Source organism: Lutjanus erythropterus, chromosome 14, assembly GCF_056507025.1.
Source record: "Lutjanus erythropterus isolate fLutEry1 chromosome 14, fLutEry1.hap2, whole genome shotgun sequence".
Taxonomy (NCBI): Eukaryota; Metazoa; Chordata; class Actinopteri; order Lutjaniformes; family Lutjanidae; genus Lutjanus; species Lutjanus erythropterus.
This window is the reverse complement of record NC_139330.1, coordinates 6,417,145-6,432,778: the sequence shown is the minus strand read 5'-3', so window position 1 is coordinate 6,432,778 and position 15,634 is coordinate 6,417,145. Positions and strand designations below refer to the sequence as shown.

The 15,634-nt window shown below is 39.0% G+C and overlaps 1 protein-coding gene across 1 annotated transcript in view; it reads left to right on the top strand.

Annotated features, from left to right (window-relative positions):
* The window catches only part of wdr27 (WD repeat domain 27), a 54,624-nt gene that overhangs the window by 17,171 nt on the left and 21,819 nt on the right, over positions 1-15,634 (top strand). Inside the window, exons 17-21 of the mRNA XM_084735796.1 lie at positions 1,252-1,373; positions 3,639-3,772; positions 4,978-5,075; positions 5,835-5,956; positions 9,482-9,579. Of these exons, the coding sequence (XP_084591922.1) occupies positions 1,252-1,373; positions 3,639-3,772; positions 4,978-5,075; positions 5,835-5,956; positions 9,482-9,579 (574 nt within the window). The remainder of the gene's footprint in view (positions 1-1,251; positions 1,374-3,638; positions 3,773-4,977; positions 5,076-5,834; positions 5,957-9,481; positions 9,580-15,634) is intronic.

Here is a 15,634-nt window from a genome sequence, read left to right as displayed (position 1 = left end):
CAGTGACAGGCAGCCAACCTACAACTGTTGTTACAATATTAGTCCAACAACACCCCAGCCTGTGTAGCCACATTAGCAACATCCTAGCACCAAAGTTACAGCTACAAAATAAAAACAACATAAAAACAAAATCTACAGCTTTTGAGTTTGAAGTCAGAGAGCTGGTATAGCTCCATTATTGAGGTTGTACTGTAACTGGTCCTCTTTGATAAAGCAGTCCGATGGAATAAAATCTACACACGTCTTGTCAACAAAAATAAACTAAAGGCTGGGGTCCAAGTTGAGTTAAAAGTTTAACCACAGCTCAGAAATATAATACATCAGGTCTGCATATGCCCTGCCCCCTGATAATGGATTAAGAGGCACTTCCAACCAATGAGCATTTGAAAGGACGAGCAGACGAGCAGAACGACCAACCAACTGACCAGCTGACCAGACGGAATCAGCACCAGAATGTTGATTCTACTTTCCCGAAATAGTGATGATATGTTTTATCAACTGACTCCTCATAAATTATACCCAGAGTTTAAAGCTATTTAAGGTTAAGATCTACCCCTGATGCTTTTATGAGACAAGCAGGATTTTAATACTAAGGTCATCCTCAGCTTGGATTTAGGTCTGTTTTATTTGGGTTATCCTGATTAAAATACTTTGAAATGGATCCATGGCGAAAGATGAAAGACTCCAGGAAAATCCAAATATTCACTTACTCAGCTATCACTGTCAAAATTGTAGATTAAGAGTTCTCTTCTACCAGAAAAGTGCGGATTGGTTATATTCCAAAGCAAGAATTTGGTACATGCTGTCTTTGTTTTTGTCCGACAGTAAAGCCTAGATGATGGAAGACAAAGAAAGATGAAAAGGGCACATTGTCTCTTGAGAGCAACTAGCTTTGAGCTAATATAACATCTCACTCCTCTACACACTATTGAAGATTAAAGTATCACTGAGAGCAGTCAATTCTGTCTACCACACAGCGAACCCCTGCAGTAAAGTAAACACCAACAGGCAAAGAAAGGATATCCATGCATGTCAAGCATCTGTTTCTCACTTGATGGCTCAAGTGCAGCGAGAACACAGCCTCCACAAGGGGGCAGCAGAGATAAGAGGACAGAAGTTAAGGTGACCAGTGGGTCACCGAGCGCCTCTTCTCTTCTCTCCTGCCTGACTCTCTGAACGGCACCATTAAAGTAAATGTTGCAGCCACACACTGTATTTCCAGGTTGGTTTCAAACCTCTCTTTATATGCAGGGCATGACAAGCCAGTGAGCAGTGTGAGCTGGAGCCTCAACAGACGTTGGTGGCTGAGTGCGTCAGAGGACCAGTCACTCCGAATCTGGACCCATGGCAGCCCAGAGCCTGCCATTATCATGGTAAATGTCCCATGCATTCACTAACACACATTTGTACTAATGTATTTTCTTCTTTTTTATTTCATTTAGTCCCTGTCATCCTAGTCTCACCCATTACCTTAACCAAAACTCTTAACCTAACCCTTATCCAAACTTTCACTCTCGTTATTCTAAACCTCCTGGCCATAAAAAGCAGTGAAATGAGGACCAGCCAGAGTGACCTCATATTACAAAAATGTCCTCACTCTGAAGATCTAAAAAGTCAAATTGGTTTAGAAGTAAAACCAAATAACTACAGACACATGCCGCACACATTTTTCACTCTCACTCCCGTCTACTGAGAAGGCTGTGGAAGGATTTGCTGGAAGGATTTTGTCCCTAATTGCAGTGTTGTAAATGATGCCACACTTGAATGAAAGTAAAACAGTGGTTGCTACTGTATCCACAATGTTTTGCTTCATGTTAGATTTGTTCTCAGGAACATGATTTCAAAGCATAATGTCTCAGGTTCGGATTCTGTATGAAATGTGTAGTCTCTTAAGTGTGATGGAACGGGTTCATCATATCATTCAAGTTCCAGTATGTAAGATTTAAGGGTTCAAGGATTCAAGGAAAAGCAGAATCATTGTGTTTTTGTTACCTTGGAATGAGCCATTTATATCTAGAGAAGGCACAGATCGTCTTCCATGGAGGCCGCAAAGATGAACCACCATGTTTCTCTAGTGGCCCAGAACAGACAAACCATCTTGATATGGTCTTTCACGTTTTACATGAGTTTCACAGCCATGGTAATTTCTCCCAAATGCTTGGAAAGGGAGGGTGAAGGGAAGTGTTTGCAATCTGCAAGCTCACTGTTAGTTTCCACTAAACTCTACACACTGGTCCTTTAAATATAGTGGTGTAATGCAGGTGAGAGATGTTTTGATGAAAATGATCTAATTTGCTCTGTCTGTAACTCATTAGAGAGTGAGTCACAGGGTACCTTTATAACTTCAGGGAATTTCTGTGTAATGTTCAAAGTGCATCTTTGACATATTGATATAAAACTTGCTTAATTCAGTTTTTCCTCCTCTAATGAGAATAGCCTAATGGAATTAAAAAAGAGAATGCCAAATTAATTGAGATGATGAAATGGTGTGTTTCTTGGCTTAAAGATAGTGTCTTTGCCATTTAAAGCATCTGCTGGACTCAGAGCATCCAAAACTCTGATCATATGCAGAGCCTCCTTCATTGGGTATCAGATTTAATGGGACAGTCAGAAGTGTGTCTGCTCCCCCATGCCAAGTAAAAACTCTGGGGTCTCCCCATAGCTGATGCTAACCATCCCTGCCTTGCTTCACTCAGAGAGATTGTTTTGAGCTTGGCCAGGTCTGCAGCCTTTGACTATTTGGTGTTCTTGTGAAACAACTTGGCTTCAAATGCAAGTCTTTTCAGGGACAGGAGCTCTGTTGGGGTGAGCCAGACTTACAAATAGCTGTGCACAGTTATACTTAAAAGCTCCAGAAAGAAATAACCTCGAATGACCATGTAGTATTCTTACAATAGACTCTAACTATGCAGCTTGGGGGTTAAGGAGAATGATGTTAATGCCTCATACAGAACGTTTCTGATAAGAATTTTTTTCATTTAGCTCACTCCCTCCTTTTGAGGATTTTCTTTGAATCCTTTTTTCCACGTGTGATAAACTTCTCTATGAAGTATGAGGAGACAAAAATGAGGAGATGTAGGTTGTTAGAGCAAACAGACAAGATGTACATGCTCTACCATTAATCCCCACACATTTATTCTTCTGGATTTAAACGGATAACTCATACAATACAGTATTTGTAGATTATCACTCCACAGTTTAGGTTGTTGCATTTATCAATTGATCAGTTAAGTGGCTATAGAGGTCTACAGTACTATTATTACAGCTTTTTATTGCTTTTAAAATGTTGAACTTTCCTTTGCTGTAAATGGACAGTTCACCACATAACCTTTTACCTTTCTTCTAAATGGTGCTCTGCTTGTGGTGTTCAAAGCACCAAAAATACATTTGAAAAATTCAACACTAGTGTCTCTTTTCAGGAATCATGACTTGATTACTCAGGATAATCCACAGGCCTTGTTGTGAGCTGTTTCATGTAGGAGCAGTATTTCACTGGAAAGAAAGTATTTCTGGTACATTCTACCATAGAAAGGAAATAGTTTCTATCTTCTCATTAAATTAAATTAGGTTTCTTGCATCATGAATGGGTCAATTTCAAGAGATAAGCTTGTTTTTTTCTCCTTTCTTTACTCCTTTAGGGCAACAGTATGTTCTCCAAACCAATTAGAAGTGCCCAGTTTTATTACCTGGACAAATTTTTGCTTCTGGCTTCTGGACCTTCTTTATACTTGTACCTGTATCATGTGGACAACACACATGATGACATAAAAAGGTAATTACAAGCTATTATTATACAGAACAGTTCAGCCTGTGAACATGCTAGTGATGCATGAATTGTGTTTCTTTTAATCTGTCAGCATCTAGCTAAATCTCATTTTTTGAATTTTCTTAAGACAGTGAAGGCTCATTAAGATTTACTGGCAAGGCCTCAAATAAAATAATTAACCTGCAGTGTTAACATTTTAGTTGTTGCATTGTTCCTTATGATGTCAAAATATACTCTTGAGCTGTACAATCATTGTGCACAGGAAATAAGGGATATATTTATAAAATGTATATATCAGTATACTGTTTCTGCTTCTTCTAGTATTTGTTAATGTATCTTCCCTGGAAGTCGTTGGTAGAATTTAGCTGAAAGAAAGTAGGACATGTTACTGGCCTCACAGATTGTGTTCGTGTCCAGGCAACCACGTTTTCTCTATTTAGACCGAACCATCAGAAAAACATCAAATTGTGTTACACAATCACAATGGCATACATTCAAACCTCAAAGTTGCACAGTAGGATCACAGTCTTGTTGGCCTGTAAACAGTAACACTGACACATCAGAGGTTACGTGTCTTTCTCAGGAGAATATCAACAATACTTGCACGATAGATAGGACATTTTTTACAGATTTAAACCAATCATCTGCCATGTTTCATCTCCGGTCATACACTTGTAATGTGATTGTGATTGTGATTGCAATGTATTAATAACTACAAATACATCTACATGCAACAATATTGCAATGCAGGTAAAAGGGGGAATATACTGTAGTTCTAAGGATTAATCTTTTTTAAGACTTACTTAATCTTATAGGAAGCAGGCTGTGTTAGATAAGATAGCTTTGTTACTAATTTGATGGGGGACTGGTTTTATTTAAGTGATACCACAAACACTGCTGACACTCATTACCACCCAAACTGCTTGGCTGTGCACTCAAAGCTGTCAGAGCTTATTCTGGAGGCCAGGGAAACAACAAAAAGGGCCTCCATGCCCACTTTAGAGTGCATGTTGCTTAGTCATCCTTGTATCTTTCAAAATCAGAAATCAGTTCCTAAAGGACTAAGGCCCTTTAATATATTCTCTCCTACAGCCATATGGCTCAAACAGAGATAAAGACTACCACATGTGCAGAGTGATTATGTTGAAAATTTGATCATATATTAAACTTTATTGGTTTTGAGAATAATACAACTTATTCTTTTTTCTTAGGTATCAGCAACGGAGTGCCGTCAAATTGGCAGGAAGCTTTGTGACAACATCAGCAACAGACATCACTGCCATGTCTGCAATAAGTGATTTCTTCTCTTGTATCCTTTTACTTGATATTATTGTTCCTGCAGCAAGAAGTGTTGTAGTTGAGACTGTTCTGATGCCATGTACAGCAAAGTGAACCTATCCCATAGGTAGTTTTACTCAGAGCATCTTGTTGGACCATTTCCATATCAACCACAGCAATCAGTCTGTGCTTCATAAAGTCTTCACACGTTGCCTCAAGGCTTCCACTCCTGAATTTACCTGTAAATCATTTAGGTGTCTTTAATTTTTCAGGAATGTCTGCATTCCAGCCCCTTGTTAGGTTTTACGGTGCATTTACTTTCCAGTAAATCCACTGGATTGAGCTGCATTGGGATGAGTGAGATCCTGTCTGGAGTTATTTTGCACCACTCTGCATGGATGTTCTTTGATATACAGTTATTATGTAAAAAAAAAAGTTTTGATATTTTTCTAGACTGTCTGTATAGATTAAGAATTCATTAAAAACCCCAGAGATTTTTATACATAAGTAAACTTTGAGTTGGTAAATGGACACCATGCAGAAGGAGATTCTTTCTGAAACAGCATGGAGTGATAGAAGCTGTCTGTAAGAAAGCAAACTGATGTATTCACCTATCTGGTCAGCTCAGCATTAACATCCAGTGCTGGCCCATGAAGAAAGGGAAAATTGACAGTTTTTACATGTGATTTAGAACACTTCACATCATAAACACTTCGATATCCCACAGCTCGTCTGCAGCAGGCCTATAGTTTGTGAACAATCTCATAGCTTTTCCTAAAAGCTGTCTCAGACATCGTTCTGGTGTGCGGTTCAGATCGGTCCATTCAAGTTTTTGACATGAACAAGGGTGCAGTTGCCTCAGTGCTGCCTGATGCCCACAGCAGAGCCATCCACTGCCTTGCACAGAACAAGGTGAGGCAATTTAAATGGAAATGTAAAAGTTCTGTCTATTATATATTATTACTGATTGAATATTTTCCAGTTTCAGGTCAAAGCCTTTATATGCATTTAATAAGAGTGGATATTAGAGAAATTGCTTTAAATGGCAGTGTCCTTTGACAGGAAGAATTAAGTGTGCCTTAAATCATGCACATGGTGTCCTGAAGAGTACTTTAAAATCATTTTAATTGCACTACAAGGAGTTTTAACTGGTTTTAGACAGTCTCAATTCATTACTGTTGCCTCGATATGACCTACATTAGCAAACGAGACCATCCACAAGATGATTGCCAATTAATTGTTAATGCCTGCCACTGGGCCAGATTCTCCCTGAAATCAGATGAAACAAACCTGTGTTTACGTTTTCTCCAGCAGAGCTACAATGAGTCAGACGTTAACCAGTTAAAAAGAAACAGCAGGAGATTTTTATGTAGTTAATTAAATTTTTGATGTTATATTTTGTGGTTGTTGCAGTGGAAAATGGAAACACTACCACTTTTGTCCACAGGGGCCTTCAAAATCAACAAAATATGAACGTTTCTTTTAGTAGCTTTAATTAAGGAATAATTCACGTTTATTGTTTTCAAAAAACCAAATCCTTCATTTGTATTTTGATTAAATCTACAAAATCTCTAACCTTATGAATGGATAGAGGCAAAGACGTCTCATCACTCCACAGGCAGACTGAGTGACATTTAGACCTCACCCACACAGCGGAGAATTTGCTTGACTTGGCATCAATTGGCAGTGTGAGCCCCATCTTCCACTTTACTCTTGAAGGGTCTACTATTTGGCAGATGATGTAGGGTTACATAAGACTTCTATGAGTGTTGCGTGAGTTACATAAGGCGCAGATCATCTTCGAGGGAATAAAAGTGTTAGTTTGTGGTGTAAATGAAGGAGGTCATGGTTAAAAAAAATGTCATGGCTACCCAAAAGTTTCCATGACAGAGAGACAGACAGACAGGACATGCCTTCATCTGTATCATTCATCTTGCTGAGTGTTTGAATATAAATCCCTGGTGCATCAGGATTAAGGCTGCCATAGGAGATGGCAGGAGGAGATTCCATGCTGGATGATGGCCTTGGAGTAATGCTGTTCCATGATGCAGTTTGGTTTTATGTGGCCTTACTCCCACATCACTGTCTTGGACCAATGTGGGCCTAATTTGCTGGTGTCTAACAAGTCGACAGCGCAGGCTGGAGTCCACATCCATTATAATGCTATGAAGAATGTAATACTGCATCACCATTAAAAATGAGGCTATAAATATCAATGATAAATTCTTGCATTCACGTCTGGCTTTTCTGCATATAATTTACATTGCTGTATAGCTATTACATTACATTTTTACAGAGAAATTAGGTCCTGGTTTCTCTCCATATATAGTAAAGTGAATGTTTGCCAGCTTTGTAATAGCAACCAAACCATTAATTTGAACCATAAAAATGTTGACCTACCATATCGATGCTTATGTAACTTGTGATTATTACGCCTGCCGGGGATTATGCATTACTGTGAGTGAGTGAGTGAGTGAGTGAGTGAATGAGTGATCGATTGATCACTGAACCTACAGCTTGTCTGCTGCTAATCTAGAATACTATTGGACTGATCACCCTAATTTGTTTCTTTTGCCCATATTCATGACTGTGTGCTGAAGGACCTCTGTGATTCACAGTTCTTTTCAAAAATGTTTTTAATGCAGAGTATGCCTTTATATTTTTATGGTGACAGGCATTATTTTTTTAGGTCATCTCTTTCTTGTGAACACTATATCTCAAGAATGCCTCAAGGGAATTTTTTCACACTTGGAGCGTCCACTTGGACTCAAGGATCAAATTATCTGATTTTCGTGGTCAAAGATCAAGATCACAGTGACCTCACTAGACTCGTTTTTGGCCTTAACTCAATAATTAATTCACTAATTATGACAAAATTACACACACAAATGTCTAATAGGATAAAATGATGAGGTGCAACATTTCAAAGGTCAGCTTCACTGTAACATCATAAGGTTCAGCTCTCTATCAGTCCTGCAAAAATAGTCTCTAAGTGAAGACTGCATGCTTCTCACTCGAAATTATTCACTGGAATGTATAGTGATAACTTCTATTTTGCCAAAAATGCACCTAATGCCTTTTATTAAATTCCTTCACAGTTTCACGTCATTATAGTGATACATTCCATATTCATTCCCTTCGGAGACTTCACTACATACGTTATATGGGTCTGGACAGACATGGATGTAAACAGTAACTTGACTGGTTGGTGGAGATATACAACTGTGAGGCAGTAACTCAGTTTTTTGACTGCTCTGTTTTCTAAAACCATTTACAGCTGACTTCTCACACTTCTTGCCCGGCCACTAGGGGCCGCAAGTGATCAGCAACTGTTTCTGTTTTTTATTGGCATTGCAGTAGGTGCTTCACCTTGTGTTACCCGTCAGGGATCTGCAGTCCTCTAGGTAGAATATATAAAAGTATGTATTTGTGCAAGAGCAAGAAGCTTGTACCCAGTGACCCAGGTTTATTGACTATAGTCACTTCTGTATGTTGACCTGTGCATACTTGACACTCAGGCCTGCCTGGATTAGCTGGACATACTGCAGCTAGTGGCATGGATTAAATGCATTAACCCATTCAATTGTGATGCACTCTTGCACACAGCTGACTTTTCTCCTTCAAAACAGAGGTGCCTGCTGGTTGTCACGCCAGCTATTGTGCGCCATGCATTGTGGAAAGCCTGCAGTGTGTTGTTTCAGCTTGGCTATTGCGTCAATGTGGGGTTCTCCGCCTGAGTGCCCGAGGGCCTTTGGCTGTCCGTTGGGTTAATACCTGCGGATCAGAGGGATTGCCCCTGCCTGGAGACTGCACACATAACATCACTCTACCCTCCCGTCTCGTTTTCTCGTCCCGATGCGGACCAAACAGCAGGAACTGCAGCATGTGAAGCAGCTTTTCCCACTTCAAATTTCCATCACCTCCTCTGCAAAATTCACCTGGAACTCATCAGAGCAGAGGACTTCTCGGAAAATGGAACTGGAAATGCCCTCTCAGACTCCCGTTCTCACACTCTTAATGGAAATCTAAACAAAAAACACCCCCACCGCTGCACACTCTCTCCCTGTCTCGCTTGGTGTGAAAGTCATGTATGGAATTTATGTATAGATGTGCAGTGGAAACTTTTTGTATGTAAAGCTGAAGCGTATCTCAATGTGGTACATAAAATGACACATAAAGATTGCAGTTTGGCTGGCTTGGCTTTTGTTCCAGTTTTTTTTTCCAGTCCCAGTGGGCTTAGATTGTCCTCCATGTCACCTCCAGCTTTTAGAAAGTAACAATGCTACCTGGAATCATAATAGTAATAACATTTGCCAGTACAGGATACACAGACGCAAAATGTTCCAGTACTGGACACGAAGAGAGGCTGATTTACAACCTATTTCAGTCAAGCATGTGCTGACTAGTCATATTTGTTTTTTTGTGAATATTTCACAGGGCTCCATGTTCAGCACACAAGCAGCAGACTCATACAACCTCTTCTTGACCAGTGCAGTCACAGATGGAGTGAAGATTTGGGATCTCCGCACACTTAGGTTGGTATTAATGTGTTCTGTTCTGTTGAATTTGTAACCTTTAATGTGAAAATCAGGCCAGAAAAGTGTAATTAAACAGATAATGTGTGTATCTTCACATTTACTAAATACTCTTGTACTGCTTCAGCTTCTTCAGGCTTTTCAGAGGGTGTTCATGTAAAACATTGGTGGCATTTCAATACTGCAAGGCAAATTAGCCAAAAGATACATGGATACAATGAGATTTATTTATCTCTAAAAGCAAGGTTGTATAACAAGATTTTGATGTAGTTCCCTGTTTGATTGATTTATTAGAATTGGCTGAGGAGATAAATTAAAATATAGAACAAGCCATTTTACATGAGAAGTGCTGCGGTTGAAGTAAACAGTCTCGCAGTCTGAGGGAAGAAACTGCCCCTCAGTCTGGCGAATACTTCTGTATCTCCAGCCTGATGTCAGCCGGTGAAGAAGCTGTGGATGGGTTATCTTTTAGTATCTTTTGTGCTCTGTGCAAGTACCTTTTCTCCTCACTGATGCTCAGTAGATGGGTATCAGTGATGTTATGGGCAGCCTGCTTTCTACTGCTCCTCTGTGAACATGGCACGAGAATTTTGCCGTCTTAAGTTTCTTCAAGAAATGTGTGATGTCCATGACAGGTTCTCTGTAATGTTGATTCCAAGGAGCCTAAAATTGTTCACCTGCTCCGCCTCAGCGCCACTGATGTAGACAAGGCTGTGTGTCTTTGCCTCCTTTCTCTAAAAATCAATCAGCTCATTGTTTTTGCTGATGTTTAGCAGACGTTTGTTTTGTGTACCACTCTGCAAGACTGTTGACTTCTTCCCAGTACACCACCATCATCTGGCTGATGATGGTGGTGCCAACTGTGGACTTTATGATAGAGTTTTTACCATGTTGGGAGCTGCAGTTATGAGTTTACAGAGTGAACAAGAGGGGGCTGAGCACACAGCCCTGGGGGACTCCAGTCATGAGCACTAGAGTGGAGGAGCTGAGACCGCCAATCTCAACTGTCTGTAGTCTGTTTGTGAGGAAGTCTAATATCCAGTTGCAGAGTGTGGTACTCAAGCCCAGAGTGTAGAAAGAAAGCCTATACCTGATAGTAATCTATACCTAATCTAATCCTATACCTAATGACCTAAAGTTTATACCTAATAGTAATCTACACCTAACCTAATCAAGAGTGTGGTACTTATACATTTACAACCTCTATAACAGGTTAGTATTAAATGGTGTTATTTATTTTTCCAGTTTCTGACAGTATTGAAACCTATTGCAATTAATGTGACAAGTAACTTTAATGAAACTGTTTGTAGTTCTTAGCCAGTTTGCTTTGTGCCCACTTTCCTTCTTACTCTCTACTCTCAGGCCTCTGTCTGGCTGAAGGGTCGCTTCATCAAATCAGCTGAAATTACCCATGGGGCAATAAATGTTTAAGCACATTAAGGAAGAAACCATTATTGTTTTTTATTCCTCTGCTATTCCTGGAAGTGAAAAATGACCTTATATTCAAATTACATCAACATTTTTTCTTACACAAACATTCCGAAGTTGATGAGTGAATCGGCAATTGCTCAATTTCCAAAGTGCGTAGCTGAGAATATTTTTCTTTGGCCCTTCGTAGCAGATATCCATATAAGGCGGATAATTCAAGTAGGCTCTCTTGGATTTCAAAATGTTCTTTTTGGCCCGGTAGAAGGCATTATTGAGTATTTCATTCTTTCATGTCTGAAACTGCTTCCATGTTTAACTCCTCATCCCAGACTCTATCAAAACCTTATTGCTATCTGATAAATATTTGTGCCTGGTTTCCAGGTCAACTTCTGGTTCTGAGAGCTGTCATCAACAGACACAGTTCTTCTAAGGTGAAACATATGGATGTATGAAAACAATATGTAGACGCATTTTTTTTTTCATTTTGTCGGCCCTGTTAATTTTATTTGCCTCTTTGATAAACCTTATGTGTCTGATTCAGTGGCCAGTTAACCAAGAAAAGATTTACATCTGCCCTAAATTAAAGTTTCTATCTACGTCTTTTTATGTGAGGCTTTTCGCTAATGGAAGTAGTTAAGTCAGTGCTAGATTTTATGTTCACCAGAATCTCCTCGTGATATAATTAGGCAATATAAAAATTCTTGGAACAGTATGTGGCATGAGTAAATCTTACATAAGGTGCTCATGTGATTGCTCATCGTGATAATAAGATTATTTTTATTCAGCGTAGCTGTTTTGTCTAAATGGAAAAATGTTTTGAGTGATCATTTCAAAGATTTTTGTTCAGGACTTAACAACAAGAGTGTGAAGAAAGTTTTATCAGTTGTAAAAAAGTGAATCTTAGTTGATTGTACTGACTGAATCTACTCATAGATTAATAAAAACACTATTAAACATATACGTAGCTACAATATAATAACAGCATACCGCTAATGAGAGTACTCTAAGTTGAATTTATGATCTTTTCAATGAAATCTGCCAACAGCAAAGTTACTGGGGTGCATTCCTGGATTCAACATATTTTTCCAAATATCACTTTTCAATGTTTTGAGTATTAGAAAGATTTTCCTCATTAGTTTGGAGAAGAAAGTAAAAAAAATATCTCCTCAGCACAACAGTTTGAGTTGCTCAATATCCTTGGGGGTAAGAGAGGAAAATGTGTTTTTGTGATTTTGCTGAATTGACCCTTTAAGGGACATTTCACCCCAAAATCAAAATGACCAGTTTTTCCTCTTTCCTGTAGTGTTACTTATCCATGTAGATAGTTTTGATGTGAGTTGCCAGGTTTGGAGTTATTGGCGCTAGAGATGTTTGCCTTGGGCTAGCTTGACTCTCAGCTTGTGGTCCTCAAAGCGCCAAAAAATACATTTGAAAAACCCAACAGCGATGTCTCTGTCCAGAAATAATGACCCAGTAACTTGTGATAATCTACGGACTTTGTCGTGAGCAGTTTCATGTAGGAACTATTTTCTTTCTACCAAACTACACTCGCCAGCTGAATCACTGCACAAGGAGGAAGCATGCACCTACTCATGGACAAGAGGTTACAGCTCAGTTTACAAGCCTCACTGTCACAAGCATGAGCCTCTTGTCCAGGAGTTCACAAGTACATGGGTTTTCCTGTCTAGCCTGAAGATAGACAAAGAAATCTGCACACCAAAGAGTTCCCATTTAAAGTGTTTATTTATGTGACATTTCAAGCTCCAGGCTCTTCCTCAGATTGTTTCTAGTTTGTACAAATTACATTATACATGTCCACACCAATTAGAAATATAACAATGTTTTAAAGAAATTATACCATTATATAAATATTAAAAATCATAAAAGATATATATTTTTAAAGAACTATGAAGCAATTGTCAAACCGAGTTCATAGACACCAATCTTTTCAAAAAATATAGACATAAAATAAATATAATCAAATACAGAGTTCATGTTATATATACACCAGTCTTTTCCCCAAAAAAATATAGGCCTACAGTAAATACACAGATTTATAAATAGGTCTAAAAGTACAAAAGGTTACAAAACATACAAATGTGCCCCAACAGATTTGTGCTGCAGTAAAGCTGTTATATGTGCCAACTATTAGAGGTGCCTCTGTCTGTAACACTAAAAATGAATTTCCTGTGCAGCCCCCATCATATGCTGCCACACAGTCATCAAAACTTTGAGAACCCCTGTTTTAAACTATGGAATGAACTTCCAGGAAATAGACGTATACAGATACAGTAATGTTGTTTATCCCTAATCTCAGTGATTGTAATGATGTTAATCTAACCAGGAGCAAGCTTAAATGAAATTCCCTAATGCCTTTTCATCAGTCTAAGCTAAACATAAGTGTATAGAGATTAGCTGGCAGGCAGAGTGACATAAAATCACTCAGGAAATCAATGAAACCAGGCACTCACTCACAAAACCTGACTGATTAAATGAACAGTAATGTGCAATTTGACATTCGCAATTTTGTTGGGTCATTGCCATTTTATCAAGACAAAAGGTAAGATACTGTTTTGCAACAGTCATTAACTGAGTTATTTAAGACTTTGTTCTGCATAAACCCTGCTGATGAATGACTGCGTTGGTAAAAGCCAGTGTTTGTTTTTTAGCCATGGCCATTATACAGCACGATTACTGGAAGAGTGTTCGTATTAGACACAGGAGCTCTGAGTTGGGATAAAACCAGGGTTCATACTGTATTCTGTCTTTGATCAAAGTAGAAAACTTCCAGAAAAACTATACTGGGAAATGTACATTTCACTCAGTGGAAACTTCTGAAATTCAATCTTAATTTGATTTTGCTCCGTCTCCTGAGATTCCTCAGCACCTCTTGGCCCTTCATTTTCAGACAGTAATGTTTCTTGAAAGTTTGCCACACTTAACAGAAAGAGTTTTATAGGAAATGTAAACCTCTGGCTTGGTCATGGTTTATTTTTTAAAGCCCCTACCCTTCACTCACCCCTTGCATTTTCAAATGATGTGTTTAAGTGTACGAGGTTCCAGTTTAGGGATCCACACACCAGCATTTAGCATAAATCAGACCCACTCAGATACTGATTCTAAAGATAGAGAGAGCAGATGGTGATCTGTTTCTCTTTAGTTCAGTGATGTATTCCCCTTAAATCTGGTGGAATTTCCACCATCTGATAAATTAATGCAGAGCAGTGCATTATAAACAGCATGTAAATAATATCAAATAGCGCAGGAAAAAGCAAGCTTTCACCTGATTTGCACTGACACGGTTAAATTGGGTGAAATACATTGGCTGCAGATAATGGGCTGTGATTAGCCTGCTGATTACCTTGATGACTGACACTGAATACCCAGGTGGATTCAGTAACTGTATAGGCTCCCACTCAAGAGGATCGGACCCTCTGGTGCAGTCTGCGTTAGTCATCAGGCAAATACCGGATAGTCATCACTCACACAACACACAGAACGTGTGTTTGGGGGGGATTCGGCCCAGCATCTCCTCTCCTCTCAGTCAAAATATTAGATCCACATTCTGACCCAGAAAACCAGACGAGTGTTTACTCTTTCTTGTTAAATGGCTTCTTATCAGTGTGACAGAGACAGTTTGTGTCAGCTCAACTGCAGACTTGCATGTCCAGACTTACTGATGGGGATTTAGAAATAGATACTTCTCATCCATCTTGCGAAGCATTTAAATGATGAGAACCCTTTAGTAGCTCTCACGCGCATATTATATAATACTGCTGAGTATAGATATACTCTTAAAGGGACAAGTCACTGCAAAATCAAAAATACACTTTTTTCCTTTTAGCTGTAGTGCTATTTATCCATCTATATTGTTTTGGAGTGACATGTAGGGTTTTGCACTCAGCTTTTGGTGCTCACACCACCAAAAATGCATTTGAAAAACTCAAAAGTTTTTATTTTTCAGAAATCATGACTTAGTTACTCAAGATAATCTATAGACTTTCTTGTGTGCAGTTTGATTTAGGAACTGTCCCTTTAAATTTAAGTGACTGGATCACATTTAAAACTTTAAAAATGAAATTCTTTCAAGCATTAAAAAACATTTACTTTTTCTTTTTCTTTTCATCTCTACAGTCAAGGCTTTTCTGCCCCTACTTTTCCATTTGATTGGCTGTCAGTTATGTCCAGTTTTCATTTGTCAGCCCCTCCATGCTCTTGCCAGCATGTATGTATGAGTGTAGCTGCTAGATCTGACTGTAGCTGCCTACATTCCCCTCCAGACCCCTTCAGCAAGGTTTTGTAGTTTTTGGGGGGGTTTTTTTCATTTCAGTCAGGTGGCCCTTTTTGCAGGATTGTCAAGGCACTCTAGGTTTTTGGCTGAACCATCTCAGTCTAATGAGGTGTTCGGTTGCAGCCAGTGAGGCTTTGAGACTTACTCTGTTGAGGGCTGTATGGGCAGATAGCGTTGTCAGCTGAAATACAGTAATGCCAAGAAAAAAAAACAATTCAACATTATAAGCTTCATAAAGTTTGTATTTATTGCTAAGCAATTGAATTAACTTTACAATGCTCACTGGTTTTGGGTATATCAAATTTCCTTATGGTCACCAGTGAATATGACCTACTT